We start from the raw sequence: 26,736 nt of genomic DNA, 5'->3' as shown, positions 1-26,736 counted from the left end.
CATATGAAGGTATACACTTATAAGCCAATTTTACATTTTTAATGTCCAAATTGTTACGGCTCGGTTTAGACTAGCTATCAGGTATAATTTCAAAAATTTCATAGCAAAGTTGAATGATCATACTACACGTATGATCTAGCAAAGTGTTATTGAGTCATACATCTCCAATCAAGTAGAACGTGAATCGGTTGCCTGAGGCTTAGTCTTTCTTGATAAAGTTTCCAAAACAGGAAACCTCAAGTTTCGTACACCAATGTGTTGTCGAGAACAAGAGGAGATCAATGCTAGTCGATTGTATCCTTGTGCCTTTGCGAATTCGAATATTAGTTCACAACACAACCTCACATGCTTCTCGATGATCAAGATCTAGATCACTAGTGGAAAAACTGGAATCAGGATCGGCCTATCTGGATTGGCTATAAGAAACAACCGATACTAATACCTATTTGGATTGTTTTTATTAATAAAACCGATCCTAAAAACTAATAAGATCGGATTTTTTGGTCAACCGATCCTAATTTATGAACTTTTAGTATCGGTTCTTATTAAAAATCGATCCTGATAGTATCAGGATTGATTCTAACAAACAACCGATCCTAATTAGCATATATTAGGATCGGTTGTTTATAAAAAACCGATCCTGATACTATTAGGATCGGTTATTTGAAACAACCGATCCTAATACTTTTTTTTTTCAAAGTTGGTTCTGCAAAGCAAAAAAAAAAGAAAAAAATAGTATTAGGATCGGTTTTTTATAAACAACCGATCCTAATACTTTTTTATAAACAACTGATCCTAATACTTTTTTTTTATAAAAAACCGATCCTGATACTAATTTTATTTTCAGAACCAACTTTGAAAAAAAAAATAGTATTAGAATCAGTTGTTTCAAATAACCAATCCTAATACTATATATATATATTTTTTTTGCAGAACCAACTTTGTGTGGTGCGCTGTATGTAGTCTAAAATGCTCTGTTCGGATTAAAAGCAAATTGGCACAGTGACAGCTTGAAAATTGAGATAGCAAATTTAATTTTATAATTAAATTTAAGTTTAATTGATTTATGAATTGAAATTTCTACAAATTAGTTTTTTTTTACATTTTAAAATATTTATGTTTGTAATTTTAATATTGAGAAGTATATGTAATTAGGCATTTGTGTTATATGTAATTAGTGTGGTGATTAATAGAATATATATATGGCTGTTGTATATGGCATATGGTTCAATTATAAATTTTTTTTGATGAAAATTAATGTAATTTATATTATTAAAATTTATGTGATAATATAATTAATTATTTGACATTGATATTTTATTTTGAAGTCATTTTGACTATTGAATTTTTTTATACAATCATGCATGATGTATCAATGACTTGTGCCATATAATAATATACATAGGACTTGAACCCTTGTTGTGTGGGGTTGTGAAGGAACAAATACGAACATCAGCATTTGGTCGATCAGAACCGTTAAAATGAAAGAATGTCATATTAATTTCACCATTATAAAATTTGATACAATTCGGGATTCGTTTACTAGTTCATCAAAGCAAAACAATATAGCAACATCGCACGGCCGTAAATAGTTTACGTTGGATCAAAACTAACAGTTGTCGGGCCTTCGGCACTTTTACGTTATTAATGTTCCATGTTATATCTTGATCATTTTAAAAATTATTATATGTCATTTAATTACAGACCCACCGTTGGATGATCATGCAGAAATGAACGCTTTGCATTCCATTTAACAATTTGATGCCATTAATAATAATAAAATTGTACAAAATTGATCATAGTAGAGTTGATTTGGTCATACAAACACAAATAAATAATTTTTATATTTTTCACATTTTTCTTAATATTTATCCGTGTACATGCATTACTAAACAGAAAAGAAAATAAATGGTAGCTGTTTGATGGTTGATAGACCATCAATATGGTTGGCAGAACCAACTTTGAAAAAAAATAGTATCAGGATCGGTTTTTTATAAAAAATCGATCCTGATACTTTTTTTTTCAAAGTTGGTTCTGCCAAAAAAAAATTAGTATCAGGATCGGTTTTTGATAAAAAAAACCAATCCTGATACTATTAGGATCGGTTTTTTTTATAAACAACTGATCCTAATACTTTTTTTTTTTCAAAGTTGGTAAAAAAAAAATAGTATCAGGATCGGTTTTTTATAAACAACCGATCCTAATGATGACTCCCTATATAACCTGCTTAGGGTTCTTCTTATTTTCATTTCGCAACTCTCATTTTCAACTTAGCGTCTCTCTCTGCGTGTCTCCGTATCTCCCTCTCAAATCCTCAGTACTCTTTCTCTCTCTCTCTCTCTATCTCCGTCTCTCCCTCTCCTCCGTGTCTCTCTCTCTCTTTCTCTCCGTCTCTTCCTCTCAAAGCCGAGCCTCTCGCACCTCCGGCTCAATTGTGTCAGTTTTTAATTTTTTTATTGTTTCAAAAATTAATTAATGGTGTTTGTATATTGTTTTACAGTCTTGAGGACATCTCGCTCAAGTTACTTAATCATCTGGCCGATCAACTATCATGGTATTAGCTTTATCTAATTTTCTCATTATTATACTTTTAAAACACATTTTTTTGTATTTTTTATTGGAAAATATTTTTCCATCTAATTATTACCTTTGTTTTTGTTTTTAGGGTCTTTTTTAATCTCAAGTGATGTGATTGCAAAAGAGATAATTATTGATTTTTTTATTGTTGTGCTTTACATTAATTGCATAAATGCGTATATTGCATAAATGTGTGTTAATTGAAGAAATAGCCCAATTAGTCACTTGTATGTTTGTTAATTAATTTTTTTTTGGATTTAAATTTCTTGTTATAATATGTAATGCTTCATAAAATGTTGGTTCTTGAAAAAAAAAATTAGGATCGGTTGTTTCAAAGAACCGATCCTAATAGTACTATTAGGATCGGTTGTTTCAAAGAACCGATCCTAATAGTACTATTAGGATCGGTTCTTTGAAACAACCGATCCTAATACTTTTTTTTTTCAAAGATGGTTCTACAAAAAAAAAATAGTATCAGGATCGGTTGTTTATAAAAAATCGATCCTGATACTTTTTTTTTTGGCAGAACCAACTTTGAAAAAAAAATAGTATTATAATCGGTTGTTTCAAACAACCGATCCTAATAGTTACTATCAGGATCGGTTGTTTAACAACCGATCCTAATAGTTACTATCAGGATCGGTTGTTTAAACAACCGATCCTGATAGTTTCTATTTGGATCGGTTATTTAACCGATCCAGATTATTGTAGTATCAGTATCGCCTTCATCAGGATCGGTTGTATTCCGATACTAATATGCGTATATAACCGATCCTGATTCCATATTTTCCACTAGTGGATTAAACGGATTTAGATCAATCTCGAATCAAGAAGAAGAAGGACAGTTGCTCAATTAACCTCTACACAAGAAGAGGAGAGAGAGAGAGGTGGTGGCCAGTGGGTGCTCACACGGCGGCAGAGGATACAGCGGCCTAGGGGTGCGGGTCCGATCCGGATCGGGTAAGAAGGGAGAAGTTTCTAGATTGATGTTGCCAAATGAATTGATTAATTTAGAATGGAGGGATACCTCTCCTTAAATAGAGTTTATCAATTACCCAGATGCCCTTCAAAATATCTCATCTCATGTTGAATCAATAAGGCTCATTTGGTAATTTCCATAATTAATGGTCTATTGCATAATTAATGGTCTATTGCATAATTAATGGTCTATTGGACCATTGGTCTATTTAAGAATATATCCATCCATTGCTTCCTTTGCAAGCTACCTCATCCCTCTTATGTGTTTGACTGGTCAAACGCATTACACCTCACCTCTGGTCAAAAACGTGTTTGACGAAGGTTTGACCCGTCTTTGACTTTGGTCAACTTTCTTACCTCTTTACTTAAATGATCATAACTTTTGAACCGTAAGTCCAAATCGCACATATCACATATCCACGTGCTTGTATGATTATCCTCTATCTCATGGTCTCATCACATCAACCAAAATATAGGATAATCACTTCATATAATTAAAACATCATTTACACAGCTGGTTGCAAACAACTTTAATTATATCCTCATTTCTCTCATAATGTTGAACTGTATAATATCTTGTATTACTAAATTCGCTGTGCTATGTTGTTTCCAACATTTATGCACTAGTGTCATCAACTTGTATGACATCTCGACCAAGTGACCTTATAGGTGTGACCGGCTTGGATTTGTATAGCATTGGCAATCTGGAACAGCTGGTTTCCAGTTGATCAAGGTTAGCGTCTAGCAACACGCCTTGACTATCCAAGTATACAGACGATATGTATCCTGACAGTATCGTAGATCCAATATAGACAGTGCATAACACTACCTGTGTTGTGTCCAATATCTCATGTCTGTCCTCTGATGAACGCGAGACAGTATGTTTGTCATTCCCGCTGTTTCATCGATTATCTTTCTTGACACATGAGAATTATATTATAATACTTGATTACAACTAGTCAATCAAGCTGTGCACATATAATATAACCTCTATCAAGGGGCCCAATGGATATCATAACTTACTGCATACATCAGGATGCCAGTAAGGGATATTTAGTCGTGTTGACATATGCGTCATACCCTACGTAAGTACTGTATACAGAGAAGATGTCTGAATGGCCCCTTTTTACAAAGAGCGTTGGACATAAACCACTAATGCATATTCCTTAAGCGGGCATACCATATTCTCAGACTTAAGACAATAACACCGTGAACCATCAATGACAAAAACACAGAATCCATAGTGATGTTCACGTGTGGTCAAATCCGATGTTATATAAACACTTATATGCATCTGTGACATTGAACCAGCAGCAAGTCCAAGTTGATCCGTAAGCTTAAATCACAACATTCAATCGTCACACTAGCCTCGAGTGCAATCAGTGTTCCTTGCTAATTACTTTGGCTAGGGATACTTTAAAGTTCATTACTTTTATAGTGTGGCTGCCACTCAATCTAAACTTTTAGATAAACCACAAGTAATGCAACTTCTAGGCAACAAATTGACTCCCGTCAATCAATCACATGAATAAGAAATACAAATAATAGTTTGTTCTAGGACATCCGACTCTATCACAAATGGTCGATCTGAAGCACACAACATGTTCTTCATACTAGAATGTGCTTGGAGACCAAATTTTATATATATATTTTTTTCAGAATTTTTCAAAACAGTCATAAAAAATATTAAAAATAATAATAAAAAGTATGAAAAACCTTGTTTTGAAATATTCTGAAAAAAAATAGTAAAAAAATTCAAAAAAAATATAAAATTTGGTCTCCAAACACGTATTAATATGGATAACATGTTAAGCGCTTCAGATCAACCATTTGAATATTGAAAATGCAAAAATGACTTATAAGCATATGCTCTTGTATGTTTATGAAAGTCGAATAGCCAATCTCAACACAACCGTTAGCTACAGATTTCTATCTATATATGTATGTATATATATGTGTGTGTGTGTGGGTATATGTATCTATATGTATATATGTATATGTGTATATGTCTATGTATCTATATATATGTATATGTGTGTGTGTGTGCGTATATGTATATGTGTGTGTGTTTGTATAGAAGAGGGATCCAATTATCACAATTTTGAGTTACCACAACTATTTTTTACATTTTCAAATTCCAATTCGTCAATCTAAACTATTCAACATGATCTCCACAATAAAATGTGCTTCCAAATCAAATTTTACATTTTTTTTGAATTTTTTTACTATTTATTTGATAGGGTGGAAATCAATGCTAATAATATTTATAATTCTAATTTCTACTTACTGTCGATTCACAAGCGTATGAATCTATCGTGTAGTATAGATTGAGGTGTCGATCCACATGGATGGTGTATTAAGAGATCTAAGGTGTAAACTAAGGTCTAGGTTATTGGTTCCTTTAGGTTGATTGATTGTGTTTAGTTGGTTTGATTGTTGGTTTCTCAGTTGTAATATTGGATTACAACAAAGAAATGGTTTTATTTTAAGTGTTTAGAAGATGGGCTTCTAGGGAATCAGACATTCTATCATTCAAACTTGTTTAATCTAGGTTCTGATTGTCATAACAATAGCACACGGTTCTGTCACAATCCGCATGCTACTGCTAATACCTGTCGGTTGCAAAGTTACTCAATAGCATGCGGCTCTGTCACCATCCGCACACATTTGGGTAAACTGTACAAGGTCTGGTTTCAACTCCAGTTGGAATCGCACACGGTTGATCAGGACCGCACACGTCCTATACTGGTATCTATCCGATCTGAGAGTTGCTAATCCTATTCTAGTGCTGATCTCTGGGTCGGACTCACAGCACCCTAACTAAGCAAGTACCCGTCGAGTACTTTGTAAGGCTTAGTAGCATTAAGATCAATGATAAGTCCTAATTACTAATATCACAAAAGGGTCAAGTTCACTTGGTCGGTCCTTCCTCTAACCTTTAGTAATAACAATAATCAAGATTACCCCACTATCGGTGATGGAATGCGAAATTCGTCTGTTAAACCAATTCCGAATAGGTTCTTTAACTGTGGTTCGGATACAAGAGGTCAACGGGTCAGTCTATTCTACTTGTACCTAAGATAACTTATGTTCTTCGGATATTGGTTAATCCCAATTAGGTATGAGTGGATTGCGCACTCCACACATATGAGGTCACTTTAAGCACACAATAAACAAGATCATAAGGCATAAAATCTCAGTAAGAATCCAGATCATAGTGCAAAGATAATATAAATGAACAACTAGATTAAACTCGTAAGAATTCAAGATTACATGTCTTCACCCTAGAATATGGTTGCTTAGTCGCTCATGGCGGGTTCAACAACAAAAGAAACAAAGTACATAAAGAGGGAGGACAATAGAGAGAGATGGAGGGAGAACACCTATGATGCCCCTTATCTCATGCACGCCGTCTTTACGCCTTGTTTCTTCCTTCCTTTCTAGTTGAGACTTTGCTATTCCTTAGTGATTTCTGTTTTGCATAGCCTCCATTAGAGTGAAACTCTAGTGCTAAGTGCTCTCAGATGTGTATTGTGTTCTGTGATTCGAGAGAGAGAGTGTGAGTGTGTTTCCTTTCCCAGGCGTCCATTTGTTTAAGTAGGCCTTGATTGGGAAGTTAGATCTGTAACTGCTGTTCTGGCAGTTTTTGCATGTCGATACTGGAATAGTATGCGGTTTGGCTGAGATCCGTACGGGTGGCATAATTGTTTGCGATAGCATCTCCGGAATAGCATGTGGTTTGGCTGAGATCCATGCGGTAGCGCTTCTGGATATCATGCGGATGACGGCATCCGTGTGCCTGAGGCTGAGGTGTCAGAATTGCGTATTTTAAGCCTGTTTTTGCTCCAAAATCATTGAAAATATGTAATTATCTAAAATCAAGTGAAATAACAAAAAGAAATATGATTCTCTAAAAAATAAGCAATTGTAACTCGATAAATGACAATAATATAGCTAAGTAATAAGGAAAATCATGACAAATTTGACCTCTATCATTATTAAGATGGGTACAAAATTCAATGGTCTGAATTTGAGTAGTTTTTGTAAAATAATTAATTAATAAATAGTAAAACAATTCAAAAAAATGTAAAATTCTGCAAGCACATTTTATTGTGGAGATCATGTTGAACAATTTGGATCGATGATTTGGACTTTTAAAATGTAAAGAATAGTTGTGATGACTCAAAATTGTGGTAATCAGATTTCTCCTCATATATATATATATATATATGGACTTGGCTACGGTGCTATGGGTAGCTAAGAGGCCTCCCGTGCTACGGCTCAATATTCGACTTTTCAAAATTCTAACGGTCGATCCGAACCGTTCATCTTGTTCTCCATATTATTATGTGCTTGGAGACCAAATTTTACATTTTTTGGAAATTTTTTACTATTTTTTTAGATTTATTGAAAATCGCTGTTTTTCAGACAAATCTGGACCATAAAAAACAGCGATATTCAATAAATCTAAAAAAATAGTAAAAACTTTCCAAAAAAATGTAAAATTTGGTCTCCAAACACATATTAATATGGAGAATAAGATGAACGGTTCAGATCGACTGTTAAGATTTTGAAAAGTCGAATATTGAGCCGTAGCACGGGAGGCCTCTTAGCTACCCATAGCATATTAGCCAAATCCTATATATATATATAGAGAGAGATAGGCTAATATACAATCGATTGCACCACGCCTCCCGTGCAACCAAGTGGTTTTCTGATTTTTAAAGTCCAAATGATCGATCTGAACCGTTAGATGTGTTCTTCATATTAAAATCTGCTTGGAGACCAAATTTTACATTTTTTGGAATTTTTTTACTATTTATTAAGCCACTTTAAAAATCGCTGATCCAACGGTAGCTTCTGATTTTTACTGTTTGGCAAGCCACCGTTGGATCAGCGATTTTCAAAGTGGCTTAATAAATAGTAAAAAAATTCCAAAAAATATAAAATTTGGTCTCCAAGCAGATTTTAATATGGAGAACACATCTAACGGTTCGGATCGATCATTTGGACTTTAAAAATCGGAAAACCACTTGGTTGCACGGGAGGCGTGGTGCAATCGATTGTATATAGGGGTGAGTAATGAGCGAGCATGAGCGAGTTAGGGTATGCTCGTGCTCGCTCATTTAATAAATGAGCGAGTTGTTAAATGAGCGAGTTCAAGCGAGCGAATAAATGAGCGAGTCGGAAATGAGCGAGTTTTAAATGAGCGAGTTATGAGCGGCTCACGAGTTATGAGTACTAAAATTTAATAAATTGTCATAATTCAATTAAATAGAATAATAACAAAAAAATCAACGGTATTACAAAAATAGAATAATAACAACATAAACTAACAATAGCATCAACAAACAACAATCAACAAAAACTAAAGCAGCACTAATAAAAATCCAACATAAATCCAAAAACATAAACTAACAACAGCACACTGTTTTGAGGCGTCTGTTTAAAAAAATAAATAAATGTATAAACTATGAATATTTGGGATTGAATGTGGCGGCGGGATTAGATGTGGCAAATTTTAAATGAGCGAGTTATGAGCGAGTTGGGGCATGCTCATGCTCGCTCATTTAATAAATGAGCGAGTTGTTAATGAGCGAGTTTAAGTGAGTGGATAAATGAGCGAGTTCAAGTGAGCATTTAGTGAGCGAGTTATGAGTGGCTCACGAGTTATGAGCAATTTACTCACTCCTAATTGTATATTAGCCTATCTATATATATATAGAGAGAGAGAGAGGTAGTCTACGGTGAGTTGCGAAGTAAAACACGTTTTTACTTCATGCTGTATTTTTATTTTGAAAGTCCAAATTACCGATCCGAGCTGTTAGATATTTAATTCATATTGAAATGTGCTTGGAGACCAAATTTTACATTTTTTGGAATTTTTTTACTATTTATTAAGCATTTTTAAAAATTGTTGTTTTGCTGTGAACAGTAAAATTTTCTGGACTATCAGATCAGCGACTTTCAAAATTGCTTAATAAATAGTAAAAAAATTCCAAAAAATGTAAAATTTGGTCTCCAAGCACATTTCAATATGAAGAACAAGATGAATGGTTCGGATCAACGTTTTGATCTTTAAAATCGCAAAATATGAGCGTGAAGTAAAATAGTCGCTTTACTTCGCAACTCACCGTAGCCTAGCTCTATATATATATATATATATATATATATATATATATATTTATATAGAGAGAGAGAGAGAGAGAGAGATGGGCTATGGTGCATTGCAATGCATAGGCCATGGTGTGCATTGGACTATAAATCACCGATTCAAAGTTCAAATGACCGATCCAAACCGTTCATCTTGTTCTCCATATTAATATGTGCTTGGAGACCAAATTTTATATTTTTTGGAATTTGTTTACTATTTATTAAGCCACTTTGAAAATCGCTGATCCAACGGTGGCTTCTGATTTTACTGTTCCAAACAGTCACCGTTGGATCAGCGATTTTCAAAGTGGCTTAATAAATAGTAAAAAAATTCCAAAAAATATAAAATTTGGTCTCCAAGTACATATTAATATGGAGAACAAGATGAACAGTTTGGATCGGTCATTTGGACTTTGAATCGGTAATTTATGGTCCAATGCACACCATGGCCTATGCATTGCAATGCACCATTGCCCATCTCGCTCTCTCTATATATATATATATATATATATATACATATAGAGATGGGCTATGGTGCATTGCAATGCATAGGCCATGGTGTGCATTGGACCATAAATCACCGATTCAAAGTCCAAATGACCGATCCAAACCGTTCATCTTGTTCTCCATATTAATATGTGCTTGGAGACCAAATTTTACATTTTTTGGAATTTTTTTACTATTTATTAAGCCACTTTGAAAATCGCTGATCCAACGGTGACTGTTTGGAACAGTAAAATCAGAAGCCACCGTTGGATCAGCGATTTTCAAAGTGGCTTAATAAATAGTAAAAAAATTCCAAAAAATGTAAAATTTGGTCTCCAAGCACATATTAATATGGAGAACAAGATGAACGGTTTGGATCGGTCATTTGGACTTTGAATCGGTGATTTATGGTCCAATGCACACCATGGCCTATGCATTGCAATGCACCATAGCCCATCTCTATATATATATATATACATACATATACATATAGGAATTGGCTAGCATGCAACCCATAGCTAACTTCAGAATTTGCTACTGATTTTCTACCGTTGGATTGCTTTAATTTTCGTGCACAGGATTGAGGGCTGAATTGAATTAAGGGAGACGGAAAATTTTAATCGCTCTCTCTCTCTGTTATTTTCTCTCCCGTCCCCTTCTCTCTCTCGGTAGGATTTTTTTTCTTTTCCCGCTCCGCTCCCTCCCATCTCGCATTCCTCTCTCTTAGCGTGCCCCATGGAGATTCGCTAGGGTTTAGCACTTCTCTCGCGTTGCCACATCTCCTTAATTAGCTACTGTCACTGGGTTTTTCTCCTCTTGTGTTGCCCTCTCTCCGTGGATGCAATTCTCCTCTCCTTTCGCTCTACCCTCTCCACATATCAGGTAACTCACGAATACCAGCCTGATTTGAATCTCAATTGAAGGCTTTTAAGTACCAATCCAAATATCAGGTAACTCATGGAAATTATAAAACCTAGAATTTTTAAGTACCAATCCAACAATCCAAATCCTTCTTTAGTGAGTCACTGTTAGAATGGTATGTAGAGCATTGTATGTATAGCTCCCAATTTCTTGTGCTCATAATGATAAAGGGATTCTTAATATTGATGATGATGATGAAGAAGTGCAAGCACCAGATGGACCTGTCACAGAAAATAACCTGGAGGATAAGTTTTGGACAGATCAAGTTTAATTGCATATAATTTCTCTTCCTCTGAAGTATCTCTTAATCTATAGTCTCAATATTCTACAAAATTTGTCTTATTACATGAATTATTTATTTATTTGTTTTTTTGTTTTATTTTTCAGCCTTCTGTTGGTAATACAGAAAAACGCTCATTTCTACTCAGTATGAATTTCTCAGAGCGAGAAGTTGATTTGGCTCTACAACAGCTTGGTTTGTGCTTATTCTTTTATTTTTAATATGACAAGGACTTTAGTAGTTATCAAAGATTGCAGATTTGATTTTTGTTATATTCCAGTGGGATCCATTACCAGCATGTACCAGTACCGAGTGACTAACTTCTTTTTTTTTGGGTAGAAATGTTTGATGATAGAAATTTGGCTTATTGAGGCATTCCAAAGACATATGGATGTATTAATCTAAAATGGATGGTAGTAGCTTGAAAAATTTATTTTTTATTTGATTTAGTTGAGATGGATGATATGTAACTTGCACTGTACTTGAATGATTTGTTGCATAGCTATAGCATTTTTATTTTTTTATTTTTATTTTAGTAACATTTGAAACACTGTAGTTTGATTATGTCATGATTTTATTTTTTTGAGCTGAATTTATTTAACAAGTGTTATTATTATATAAATATGATTATGTCATGATTCTATTTTTTTGAGTGAATTTATTTAACAAGTGTTATTATTATATAAATAAAAGTTGGTTCATATCAAAGGGTGTTTTGTTGTCAGTTTTTAACCTTTCTATCTTTGATTGTTATGTGAGGTCTTAAATGCATGGTTCTGAAAATCGGAATCGGAATCGGTTATTTAATCGTGGAATTGGAATCGGGTGAATCGGTCAGAATCGGCCGAATCGGATCGGAAACTCGGATTTTTTTGCCAGAAGCACGTTTTGGACTACATTTTTCAAATAAACCACTATAGCACTCATAATAATTAAATTTAGACATATAACAATCTAATTTATAGTTTATTACTTATAAAACTAATATGTTTCTAATTTAGAAATTAAATAGACTATTCCATAAAATAACAAAAAAGCTTAATAAATTCACAAAAGACATATAAAATGTTGAATTTTAACTTTACATTTCTATATTTTATTTTGTATTCATTAATTTTTCTTCGTAGAAAATATTTTATTTCATAAACAATTAATATTTATTTTGATTAAGTAAATAAAAAATAAATTACTATTGTCAACAACTATGTATATGCACAACAACAAATCAGAACAAAATGAAAAATGGCAAAATTTATGCTCCATGCTCTTAGTTCCTCTAAATACATTGATTCAAAAATTACAAGGAAAGAAGAGTTACAAGCAAAAATATGCCATATTGCTAGTCGCACAAGCAATAAAATAAAAATAAAACTTGGTTACACCAATCTAGTACATTTTCTTCTGTAACTCTCGTTCTGTCACATTAGACTCCACTTTTTAATCTACGAAAAAAACAACCATAAAATTTGCTAAGGCACTCCTTGTGCAATTTCCTGAAAAGAAAAACAAATAGTAATTTACTAAACAAAGGGCATTATGAGGGGAGATGATAATCTGAACATAGAGAATAAGGCAATCATAGATAGATAAACAAGGGGCATTATAATTAAGGATTCCCTTCTCTGGAGTGGTGATGTAAGTCGCATTCTTCTTCAATTCCTCTGTAGTTGGGAACCAAAAATGAGGTGAATCAATATTGTAATTAATGTCAATTTTGAGAGAAAGTATTGAAATAGAAAAAAATCAATCCATGGGACAATATATTTTACTAGTATAGGACCCATACATAGGTAATATCAATTAGATTTTATTTTAATAATAGTTCTCATTCTATGCTAATATATACACAGCTACCAAATAAAATATTACCTAGATCAGATCCGGAGCTGCCCAAGTTAACATAAAAAAATTAAATATTATAAAATATCAAATGTTCCTTTGCCAGAAAGTCAACAAAAATGCATAACAACTGAAATTGCATACATCGACCAAACAAAGGGCATTATAAAACTCAAATTGCCTTTTTAGCATGGTTAACCAAATCATAAGAAAATGATTTGTGCCAATTTAGTCAAATAATCCCATAAAACTTGAGATGCTTTGATATAAACCAACTGAACCTTTGATATGTACCAACTTGAGATCAAATGAGACTAACAGAGGCATATGAATAAAATTACAAACATTCCATAATACTTTAATTTACAAACATCAAGTGTTACAAATATCAAAATAAGGAAGCTGTTTTGCAAACTAATAAATTTAATATCAAACTTACAAGCTAACAAACAGTTTTGAAACAAAAATAAAACATACGAGTAACATTTCAAGAGCTTCATATAAATGTAGATGTTAACAAACAACATTAAGAGATTAATAGCAGGTTGTTAGGTTAAACAAACTCTTGCAACTCTTGTAATCATGCCTATAAATAAAGGCACTGAGACTCTGCAATCGATTGAGCAATAATACAAATTATTATGATCATCTCTCTTCTTATCTCTCTAATTCTACTCTCAAACTAATTTTTCATGGTATCCGGAGCTTTGATCCGTGTACCATTGTACCAGTTTTTTTTAGTTGTTGATGATTATGGCGTCAGTAAGCTCTGATTCTACTTAGACTAGTCCCTCTTCCATTTTCAGGCTGAAACTACTAGCATTTTTTTGGAACTTAAGTTTATGCGAAATACCGCAAAAAAATACAAAGTTCAAAATGTAAACTAACAATTTCTTATAAGCACATGGTATTTAAAATTGCAATAATTTTTAACATTTTCAAAAATTCACACCACTAAATCAGGCATTGCTAAACCGACTTCTTGCTAAATAGACAAAATAAAGAATGCTTAATGTGGTGAGAGAGAGAGAGAGATACATGATTTTAGAGGGGATCTGATAGTGGAGAGAGGGCAGCGCACAAGAGGAGAACAACACCAGCGGAGAGAGGGAAGGGTGTAGCGATTGTAGAGGAGAGCGGGCAGGGAAGGGTGCGACAGAGAGGAGGCTAAGAAAAAACCCTCAAAACCCTAGTGAGGGTTGGGGAAATAATTTGGTCGGGAGAGGAGGGAGAGAAGGGTTTGGATACGAGAATATTAACGGATAGAGAGAGAGAATTCAAATTTTCCATCTCCGTTAATTTAAAATCAACGCTCCATCATGTGCACAAATTTTAAAGCAATCCGACGATCAAAAATACCGTAGCATATTTTGGACAATGCAACCCGTAGCATGCTAGTCAATTCCTATATATATATATATGAGTTGGGCTAAAATTAGTCATTGCTCATTTTAGCCATTTTGAAACTTCAAACAACCAATCCGAACTATTCATCTTGTTCTCATATTGAAATGTGCTTGGAGTCCAAATTTTACATTTTTTGGAATTTTTTTACTATTTATTAAGCAATTTTAAAAATCGCTAATCCGATTGTCCAGAAAAATTTACTTTTTTTACTGTTCACTGTTACGTCCAAAGGGTATGGTAAAAAGCTTCAGTACAATGAGATGTACCTTTTATCCCTAAATACACTTTTGGTTCAGATTGCAAGTATACAATCCCACCGTGTAGTATATTGTCGAGTATCGATCCACAGGGAGTAATAATAAATTTAAATAATAAATTTCAGAAAAGGAAGAAAGTAAAGTGCAATAAAAGTAAATTGGAGGGGGGGGTTGTTCTAACAATTCCTAGTTTTTGGTTCAATACCCGAGAGAGAGAAATTTTAAAACAATTAAAGTAAATAGATGAAATAAAGATTGGTTTGCTTTCTAGTTTGAGAAGATCTAGGGGCATTCGGTCTACAATCCCTTGCTAACTCTATCTATTCGGTATTTGTTTGAGTTCATGTATGATTTGATGATGTTTCTAACCTAATGTATCATTAAGAGTCACTTTTGTGAATTAATGACGTGTCTAAGTAATTTTGACTTCACGATTAGGTCATTCACCCTAGCTACCTAGACTCTTTGAGCTCTTGTTAGTCTCTCCTCTCCTCAAATATTGGTACTTCTCAATTAAGTCCATCATACCAATACCCGATTCGATTTGAGATGTCCTAATTAGGGTTTGGCTTCACGGTTAGGTCCTTCACCAAGTTCCTAACCTTAATTTATATAGTTCCGGCTTAGATTACAAATTGGTTAGATCCTAATCCAAACCTAGGGTATTTGCATTCATAATTTGGTACTATCCTATTGATCACAGTCAATTTTGGTTCTTTCGAATCCAAAACGGGATACTACAATTCAAGTACTAATTATGTAATTAACACAAATGATAAATCACAGAAATTAACATCAAATCCCATAAAACAATCATAACAAAAACAAATAACCGAATAAGATACAATTAAACAAGTTGATGCATTGACCTAGACCCCTAGAGAGAGATCTACTCCCTCATGGAGAGATCCATTACAAAAATTGGCAAAAGTAAGAAGAAATGAAATAAAGAAATGATTACACCCTTTATTGAATCAAGAACCTCAAACTTGCTGAAATCTTGCTCAAGAAACCCTTCTTCTCCTTGCTTGAAAGCTTTTCTTACTTCAGAATTTATTGCTAAGTATTGTGTGTGTGGAGAGAGAGAATGAGATTGGATGATGCTTGAATAGGAAATCAACTCCTGCTTTTATAGCCAAGGACTATGCCCAATTAAGAAGCATAGTTGTGAGGCGAGTGGGGGCTATATTCGGATTATTTCCCAGGTTGTCTTGTCCATATTTAGCTGTAAAGCACGTCCATGAAGCGCCAAAAATAGAAACCGTGTTGAAAACGTGTAAATCTGGCTTTCTGCAGGTTCAGTGCGTCCGCACTGGTGGTGAGTGCACAATTACTGATATCGGTTAAGTCCTCAGTGCGGCTGGGCTCATCCGCACTGGATGGCCAGTGCGTCCGCAGTAGGCTTGGGAAAAATTTATTGTTCTGCTGAGAGGCTGAAAATTTGGCTAAGTGTTGAGTGCATCCGCACTGGCCGTGAGTGTAGGTGGTTGACCCACACTGAGAACTAATTTCTTCCATTTTCGTCTTTTCCTGCGATTTAAAGCCAAACAACTGCAGTAACTTAATTCTAGGTGTAATCTATTCACTTTATACTCAAAATACATGATAATTAGAGCTATTCTATAATAAAAATCAGATCAAATTGTGTATATAATTTATGCTTATCATTCACAGCAAAATAACAATTTTCAAAATTGCTTAATAAATAGTAAAAAAATTCCAAAAAAATGTAAAATTTGGTCTCCAAGCACATTTCAATATGGAAATCACATCTAACGGTTCGGATCGGTCGTTTGGACTTTCAAAATGAAAATACGGCGTGGAGTACAAACGCGTTTTACTCCATGGCTTATCGTAGCTCATATATATATATATATAGAGTAGAACTAGGGTGCTCTTAAGCTCACCAAAGTTTTGGTGAGCTTAACTCTAAAACTCATCAAATCGATTTCAAATGATGAATCCGAACCGTTGAAACCCGCCTACCTTACGTGTGATGCATCTATATGTGAAATTTTTAAACATTCGAATTAATTTAGTATAAAGTCAAGCGGTCAAAAAACGTTCAAAAATGAATGCACTAAAATTAATTTATTAACCTTCTAATTTTGACCGCTTGACTTTATACTAAATTAATTCGAATATTTAAAAATTTCACATGTAGATGCATCACACGTAAGGTAGGCGGGTTTCAACGGTTCAGATTTGTCATTTAAAATCAATTTGATGAGATTTAGAGTTAAGCTTACCAAAACTTTGGTGAGCTTAAGAGCACCCTAGTTCTACTCATATATATATATATATATAGGGTTCGGCTAATTTGCTGCCGGCAGCATTTTAGCCGGAGGTGCTGCCGTCCTTTTTTTATTTTTGTGATGTCCAAACAACAAATCAAAACCGTTAGATGTTTAATATATATTATAATCTACTTGGAGACCAAATTTTATATTTTTTTGGAACTTTTTTACTATTTATTAAGCTGGTTTGAAAACTGCTGATTTCAGTAAATTTCTGCACCATTGAAATCAGCGGTTTTCAAACCAGCTTAATAAATAGTAAAGAAATTCCAAAAAATGTAAAATTTGGTCTCCAAGTAGATTATAGTATATATTAAATATCTAATGGTTTGGATTTGTTGTTTGGACATCACAAAATAAAAAAAACAGCAGCAGCACCGCCGGTAGCAAATTAGCCACATCATATATATAGAGTTAGGCTGGGGTGCTATGGATAGCATAGTGGCCTCTATGCTACGGCTCAATATTCGAGTTTTCAAAATCCAAACGGTCGATCCGAACCGTTCATCTTATTCTCCATATTAATATCTGCTTGGACCAAAATTTACATTTTTCTGAATTTTTTTACTATTTATTAAGTATTTTACAAAATTGTTGATCCAACGGTGGCTGCACAAAACAGTAAAACCGTTGGATTAGCGATTTTCAAAGTGGCTTAATAAATAGTAAAAAAATTCAGAAAATTATAAAATTTGGTCTCCAAGCAGATATTAATATGGAGAATAAGATGAACGGTTCGGATCGACCGTTTGGATTTTGAAAACTCGAATATTGAGCCGTAGCATAGAGGCCACTATGCTATCCATAGCACCCCAGCCTAACTCTATATATATATGTATGTATGTATGTATATATGTATACACACACACAGATAATGGGCTACGCTACTCCATGAAGTAAAATGAGTTGGTGCTCCAAGCTGCCATATTTTTATTTTGAAAATCCAAACAACCGATCCGAACCGTTAGATGTGATCTCCATATTGAAATGTGCTTGGAGACCAAATTTTACATTTTTTAGAATTTTTTTTACTATTTATTAAGCATTTTTTAAAATTACTGATCCGATGGTCCAGAAAATTTTACTGTTTTTTACTGTTCACAGCAAAACAGAAATTTTGAAAAATGCTTAATAAATAGGAAAAAAATTCCAAAAAATGTAAAATTTGATTTCCAAGCACATTTCAATATGTAGATCACATCTAACGGTTTGAATCGGTCGTTTGAATTTTCACAATGAAAATACGGAGTGGAGTACAAACGTGTTTTACTCCATGGAGTAGCGTAGCCCATCCCTATATATATATATATATATATATATTTGGCAAAAGAACGTAACGTTACCGACCTATTTCATTATGAAATTAACAAAGAGTATCTTGGTACCAAGTACCAAGTGCTACAAAGCACAATATAAAACGCTGATTCCATGGCTAGCTCTTAATTTAGCTATAGTACAAAATAATAAATTTTAGTTTTTTTTTTTTTGTAATGAAGCCCTGAATTGTAACTCCTAAAATGTGCAAGAGATGAGTTCGCTTCTATAACTCATTGTGAATAAATTATATAAATGAATCTTGAATATCACTCGCTATTGTACGTAAGATTTTATAAATTAAAAAACAAAAATTGATGATTAAAGTTATTATGGGGTGCATGAATTTTAACGAATTAACAGAAAATTGTAACTTGTTCAAATTTCAGTATCGTTTTAATTATTTTAATATGATTTTTAGATTTTAGTATTTTTATTATTATTAAAAGATGAGGGTCTAGCCCCCATTTTTATTAACCATAAGCGGTTACAAGGTGTTTGAGTTTCTGAGAAGAAATCCGGTTATGATTAGTAATTAAGGATGACTCATCCATTTCATTTGAGTATATTTGTTTTGCTGGTTTTAAGTCCCTATATATCCTTACCAGTTATTGAGCTCATGTGGTATTATTTCTAATTCAAAACATTTATTTTTAATCAAATTATTATAGATTGTGGTACAATATACCATATGTTTCGAAAGAAACAACTACTGTCAAATTTCAAGCCGACCAATGATAATAATTTTGTCATGGTTGCAAACGGTATGAGGGCAAAAATAAATGGCATTGAAGAAATTAATTTAGCATTAAACAAATTAATAACTTTTTATATATAGAAATATTTTCCGTAAACTTAATTTTTGTAAATAAATTCACACAAAAATTAAATTGTAATGCAATATTTTCTTGTATAAGTGTTGTATTTTAAGGCCTGGAAAACCAGCATTAAGATTGATGAAGGATTTCAAGACATGTAAACCAAAGTCTTTTGAACCCCAAAATAAATTTTTGTGCTTCCGCAAAAGTCATTAACTCTGATTTTTGGCATAAGAGACTTAGGCATATTTTTGACAAGATTTTAAATAGTATTTTAGATTTTAAAAATTTAAATTGTGCTAATTGTGAAATTTGAAAGTTAGCAAAACAGACAAATCTTACCTTTTCTCTTTCTACTAGCAAAAATAAATATGTTTTGGATTTAGTACATCCTGATGTATGGGAACCGATCCCAATTGATTCATATAATAGATTCAAATAATTTATTTTATTTATTGATGATTTTTAAAAAGTAATTTGGTTATTTTTACTTAAATCTAAAGATGAAGTGTTTGATTGTTTTTTTTAATTTTTTATGTCTTATAGAAATACAATTTAATGTAAACTTAAAAATCTTTAGATTGGATAATGAAATCAAATGTATAAATAAAACAATATCAAGTCTCTTTAGAGAGAAATGTATTATACATCAAACAACTTGTATAAATACTCCTGAACAAAATGGAGTATTGGAAAAGAAAAATAGACATTTATTAGAGATGACACGATATTTATTATTTCAAAATAATATTTCTAAAATTTATTGGTCTGATGCCGTACTTTGTACCACTCATTTAATCAATAGATTACCTATTGTCATTTTAAAAAATAAAAGTCCATTAGAAATTCTTTATAAACAAAAAATAACTCATGACCATATGAGAGTATTTGGTTGTACATGTTCATACATATCAAAAGGATGACAAACTTTATTTTATATCACAAAAAACTATTTTCTTAGGATACTCATCCTATAAAAAGGGTTATAAATGCTATGATTCATTTAATTAAAAATGTATCTTTGTAGAAACGTTTCATTTTTTTAAAATGAATCATATTTCCAAGAAAAAGAAATCATTCATCAAACATATCCAAATAGTAAAAATAACACTATAGTTTTTCCTTACTTAGATCATTTGAATTCCATTGCAAGAAATAATCATCAAGTTGAAATTATTAATCAAGAAAATGAGACTATGAGTGACATAAATGAAAATGAAACTGAAGAAAATTTGAAAGTTAGAAGATCGTATAGGGACGACAATCATCAACTAGACTTAGAGATTATATGACATGTTCGGTACAATAATCAATTGAAAATATTGTTTTATATGACAATATCTCAACCGAATACCATACATTTCTCATTAGTATTGAAAAAGAATTAGAACAAAAAAATTACCAAGAAGCAATTAAAAATCCAATTTGTGTAAGGCTATAAATAAGGAATTAAAAGCCTTAGAACAAAATGGAATATGAAAAGTTGCTTCTCAACTAAAATTGAAACACCTTACATAAAAAGTGAATCTCAACTCGTGGATATCTTCATTAAAGGCTTGGATCCAAGTCCATTTGAGAAAATTATAAGCAAGTTATGATTGTACAATATATACATTTCTATCTTAAGAAGGAGTGTTAAAAACAATGGTTAGTTACAAATTTGAATTGTAACGGCTAGTTGTAGGAAATAGTGTCATGTAATTAATATGTTAGGAGTTAGTGGTTGTACTTGTAATTAATAGTGCAATGGCTAGTTTTTATTTTCCTTTTATAAATAGAGACACATATGAAGCTAAAAATAAATTGCAGTATAAGTTTTTTTAAATCTCTCCTCTTATCTTACAAAAAAAATGTTAACATGATGCTTAATTTGTCAAATGCTTAGTCAAATGCAAATTTTTAGGAGTGTGCACATGACCCAATAATTTCCAGTTGATATATCTTACAATTATTTACATTAAAAACATATTTTGTGTTAAAATATGATATGTTCGTATGTCCTGCATTGAACTTTGGTACAAGTTGATTTAAAACAAAAATATTTTAGAAGTCAACCAAAGGTACTCAAAATCATGTAGCTGTGAGGCTAGTAAGAGTTGCTAGCCAAAGTCAGCCCAACCTATATTGCGCGCTGTTAATTGATTTCGGATTTTTAAAAAAGAAAAATAAGAGAATTATATTTTCGATCTCTATATATCTCATTTACCAATCCTTTGTTAATGCATAGTCTTGAACAGAAGGAGAAAGAGAGATCCATGGCTTCTGTGAGACAATTACTATTCCAGTGTTTTCTTTACCTGTCACTGATAAGCCTACTCTTGCTAACACCTTTGGTAGCCTCAACATCACCCACGTCACTGCCTGGATGCCCAGACAACTGCGGCAATATCACCATTCCATATCCATTTGGAACCAGTCCCGAATGTCGTCGGGATGGATTCAATATAACGTGCGATAACTCCACCATTCCCCCTAAAGCCTTCCTGGGGTCTGAACCAGCAACCAATATTGAACTACTAGATATCAACATAACCAGCGGTGAAGCACATGTCCTCAAACACATTGGGTATCGCTGCTACTATCAGGTGGACCACGGATATGAAAGCATTGAGGAATCATACTTGAATCTGAGTGATCTTCCTAATTATCTCTTTTCCAACAGACGCAACAAATTCACAGTAATTGGCTGCTACACCTTGGCATACATAGTTGGCCATGGTAACAAAGACAGCTCTTACTCGTCAGGCTGTGCGTCCTTCTGTGAGAGCCAGATCATGAATAGCACAATTGGTGAAGGTGATTCATGCAATGGATTAGGATGCTGCCAGACTGCAATACCAACAGGGCTCTCCTATTATGGAGTATGGTGGGGTTACAGCAAAAACCCTGCCTGGCTTTACAACCCGTGCATGTATGCTGTTCTGGTTGAGGAAGACTGGTACAAGTTCCGAGTTGAGGATTTGATTGACCAAAATTTCATTCAGAGGAATCAGAAAGATGTGCCAGTTGTGCTTGATTGGGCTATTAGGGACAATGGCACGTCGTGCCAAGATGGAACAGAAAAGAACCCTAACCCGGCATGCCGTAGCGATCATAGCAGTTGCTACAACACAAGCAACGGAGAAGGCTACCTTTGCAACTGCACGCAAGGTTATGAGGGCAACCCCTACCACCCTAACGGATGCACAGGTAATGTAATTTTATTGAACTCTGTTTGATATCCTGTTTCACTCTGTTTGATATCCATTCTAAATGGCATTCTCATATTTATTTAAATGTTGGATCCCCTTGAATTTTTTTTTTTGTCTGATGCATGTACACGGGACTAGAAATAAATAAATGATCTTCTTCATTAGTAAGAGGAGTAAGCACAGCAATTTTTAATCTTGTCAGTCGTGATATTATTTATATTTTTATACCTTTATCTGTAAATCAACTAGTAGTAGTAGATTGGCCACGCACCCAGTTATATAGAATGGACATTTGAATCGTAATCGTACCAAACATTATATGAAACTGTCTTATAAGAAACTGGACCTACTTTCTTCTATATTTCTTTTTGCTTTTGTTAGGTCTGTGTTTTTGTTGGAAAAAATATGAACTAACCAACTAATTTTAAATCTGAATTTTGATCAATAAAATAAATAACAATTATATTAAAAATATAATCAAGAATATAATTAAAACTTTGTTACCCGGAGCTGCAAAATGCGGACCTAAGACAACTTCCCGTCCTAAACGCAGGAATAATCGGTTAAGCTTGCCCCAAGTTACGCCGGTATTCCTCTACCTTCGGGCGCAACCGTGGTAGAGGTTGATGTAGCTTCTTTCAACAATGATAGCAGAATAATATGTTTTCTATAAAGAAAATATTTATTTGTGGAAGAATAGAAATTGAATTTATAAATTATAGAGCTAATAGGAAGAGCAAGAGAATGTGAATTGTTGAATAGATTATAGGATGATCTGATGATCTAATCTTCAAATATCATGTATTATAAGCAAATTTATACATCCGTGACATTTATGTTTATATTCATTATATGTTTACCGTTTCAATATATTGAACAAAATAAACGGATCATGCATCAGCTCAAACTTCAAACGGAAAATTGATTAATTGTATATCAAAGCTCAAACGTCAAAATGTAATTAATTGCATATGAAAGCTGGTGCTGTGGTGCATGATTAATTCATAAAGTTATTGTCTATAACATCAAACAAATATTGAATATGTATTCGCAAGTAGCTCTATAATTTATAAAATTAAAACACATTAATATTAAAATAAATATTTGTTTATATAAATTTTGAGTTTTAAAATAAATTTCTAACAATCCCCCACTCTTAATTACGAGTTTATGAATAAAATAGGTTGAATGAATTTAGATTTAATGGTGCACTAAATTAATGTCATGGACCAGAAGAAAATAATCACTTAAAATAGCCTAAGTTATGATGTACTTATCTTCCGCTACCAAGTATGTTTTCCTGTAAACCTACCAGTATGGTACGCCAGATGTGGTCTCGGAAGACTATGCATCAGACTATTAATCTGCCAAATATGCAAGTATTAACCTCTTGTTTTGACTGATCTTAACAGACATTGATGAATGTCAATCTCCGAATGTGTACCATTGCATGGGAACTTGCGAAAACACTAATGGAAGCTATAATTGTTCCTGCCCGAAAGGCACAACAGGAGACGGGAAATCCAAAAATTGCACTAAGACTCCAGAGAAATTTCCCTATCCTGCTCGTGTGGCTATCTGTAAGTATGCCTTGTGGATTAAAAATAATAATAAATACATCCCTCCAATTTCAATTGTGATACTCTTACTTGTCTTGTTTGCTTCAGGAAAAAATGATAATTAATTATCCAATACAGAGTGTAGAGAAACCAATTGTTGATGATCTTCTTGTAGTGTTATGTTGGCTGTCACAAAGTTTGTGTTAACACAACCCATTTTAAGAATGCATTGACAATCAACTTATTTTAACAACCGAGATCAAAGGTTATTTGAAATGGAAAATAATAATTGTTTATTGGTATCCACAGAACAATACTTATTCAGAATATAGCACCCTTTTGCACTCCTTTATGACAGCAATTTTGTGCCTGATTTATTGCTTTTAATTTTACGAAAGAACTAAATTGTAGATAAATAAATTGAAGTTAATTTTTTCTTCATTCATAAATACAGATTCTATTCTAGGCGCTGGTATCTTCTCGGGTTTATGTGTCCTTCTAGTTTGGTATCAACAGCATAGAAGGCACATGAAGGAAAAAGAAGAGTACAAGAGATACTATCAGATGATGGACAACCACCTCCATGTGTTCAGTCAAAAGCAAATACAAAATGCTACTAATAATTACTGTGAAACTCATATATTAGGCACAGGAGGCCAGGGTAATGTGTACAAGGGATTAATAGAAAATAATCAGGTCGTGGCCATAAAAAAAGCAAAAGAAGTTGAAGAAACACAAAGAGGAGAATTTGTAAATGAAATCATTCTTCTTTCAAAAATAAACCACAAGAATGTAGTTAGATTATTGGGCTGTTGTTTAGAGGTTAAAATTCCTATATTGGTCTATGAGTTTGTCCCGAATGGGACACTTTTTGATTTGCTTCATAGAAAGAGCAGTAGAAGGTCAATTTCCTTGGGTACTCGGCTAAAAATTGCTCTAGATTTGGCAGTGGCTCTAGATCATCTGCACCAATCGATCTCTCCCTCTATCATTCATGGTGATGTTAAGTCTGCTAATATACTACTAGATGCAAATTACACTGCGAAGGTGTCCGATTTTGGAGCTTCAAGTGCTGTGCCAGTAGACGAAATTGTTGAGCTTGTCCATTTTTCACTTGGGTATGTAGACCCAGAGTGCTTTTACACGGAGATAATAACAAAGAAAAGTGATGTATATAGCTTTGGGGTAGTAATACTGGAGCTCCTGACTAGGAAGGAGGCAGTTTATATCGATGAAAAGGGTGAAAAGCAGCCCTTGGCTACATGTTTTATTTCAAAAACAAGGAAAAATGAGCATCATGAGATGTTGGATGGGGAAATAGTAACTAACGATGAAAATGTTATGAAGGTTATTGAAGAAATTTGTGAGATTACTCTGCAGTGTCTAAGCCTAAAAGGAGATGATAGACCGACAATGGGGAAGGTTGTGGATGAATTACAGAGGTTAGTGAAGTTCAATAACAGCTCCCCAGGTCAGCAAGTCGATGAAGAAGAGACAGAAAGCTTGCTCGGCAAATTTCCCTCTCTATCAGATGCATCTGGTTTTAGTACTAGCTACCCAATATAGTGCGGTTCTCGAAATCAGCACCGCAGCACCGAGGTGAGGTAGATTAATTAATCCTGCCTCAAAGTTTGTTTTATGTATGTGAAGAGGCAAAATTATGAAAATATTGTATTTTGTTATAATTTTCTTGCAAATCAGTTGTTACTTGTGTTGTTTATTGAGTGTACTGTGCCAAATAAAAGCTTTCCGCTTTGTTTGTTTGTGTCGTGTTTATTGCTGGAACATGTATTGTTAGAATATTCAGTTATTCTATTAAAGTTAGAATATTCAGTTATTCTATTTCTAGAATCTATTTATGGAATCATATTTTGAGTAACCTATTTATTAAACATATCCATTTATATATGTACATATATTTTTGGAGAATGGTTACATGAATTATAATTGGATATCTATTTATGGATTAATCGCTCACTCATCCCCACTCATATCGTTGATGGATAGAATGAGTGTAGGGTATAAATTAGAGTCCTGGCTGATCCTCTCTCTACATAATCTCACATACAACCATTAAAAGGATTTTGCTCTCCATTAGCAAAAGTGAAACAGAGCGAGAGAGAGAAATCGACCCGGCGCAACCTCAAAGGATCTAAGGTTTGCGATCATCGTTGAAGTACTTGCTTGTTGACCACCATGAATGCTAGAGGTACGCTTATGTATTATGTTTTAATTTAATTATAGTATTTAATGTAATATCATGTTGTTTCAAGTTCTTGGGATCTTTAATGGTCTTTTGCTCTTATGATGCATTTTCTAATGCATAATTAAAGATGATCAAAGTGGTTATGTTCATGTAGTAATTATACTTACATGTGGTATCAGAGCCTTGCTTGGAAACTTCATAATATTCATTAAATTTCTATAATTAAACTATGAGAGGGTTAAAATGCACCATTGGTTTTGTGCCCCAACCATACCCCATTTCTATATCTCCGTTTACAAAGTTCAAACAGTCGATCCGAACCGTTCATCTTGTTCTACATATTAAAATGTGCTTAGAGACCAAATTTTATATTTTTTGGAATTTTTTTACTATTTTTTTAGATAGGTACAAAAGCACTACATCTGGACCATCCAAAAACGGTGATTTTGTACC

General features: G+C 33.3%; 1 protein-coding gene across 1 annotated transcript; it reads left to right on the top strand.

Annotated features, from left to right (window-relative positions):
* Positions 1-21,545: 21,545 nt before the first annotated feature.
* On the top strand, positions 21,546-25,675 carry LOC144544420 (wall-associated receptor kinase 2-like). Its single transcript, XM_078292925.1, has 3 exons — positions 21,546-22,516; positions 23,931-24,098; positions 24,532-25,675. Exons 1-3 carry the CDS (start codon positions 21,547-21,549, stop codon positions 25,641-25,643), a joined length of 2,250 nt encoding a protein of 749 aa, XP_078149051.1. The 5' UTR covers position 21,546; the 3' UTR covers positions 25,644-25,675.
* The last annotated feature ends 1,061 nt before the right edge of the window (positions 25,676-26,736 follow it).

This window comes from Carex rostrata, chromosome 26 (genome assembly GCF_964058835.1).
Source record: "Carex rostrata chromosome 26, lpCarRost1.2, whole genome shotgun sequence".
NCBI classification, from domain to species: Eukaryota; Viridiplantae; Streptophyta; class Magnoliopsida; order Poales; family Cyperaceae; genus Carex; species Carex rostrata.
This window is presented reverse-complemented; position numbering and strand designations above follow the sequence as displayed.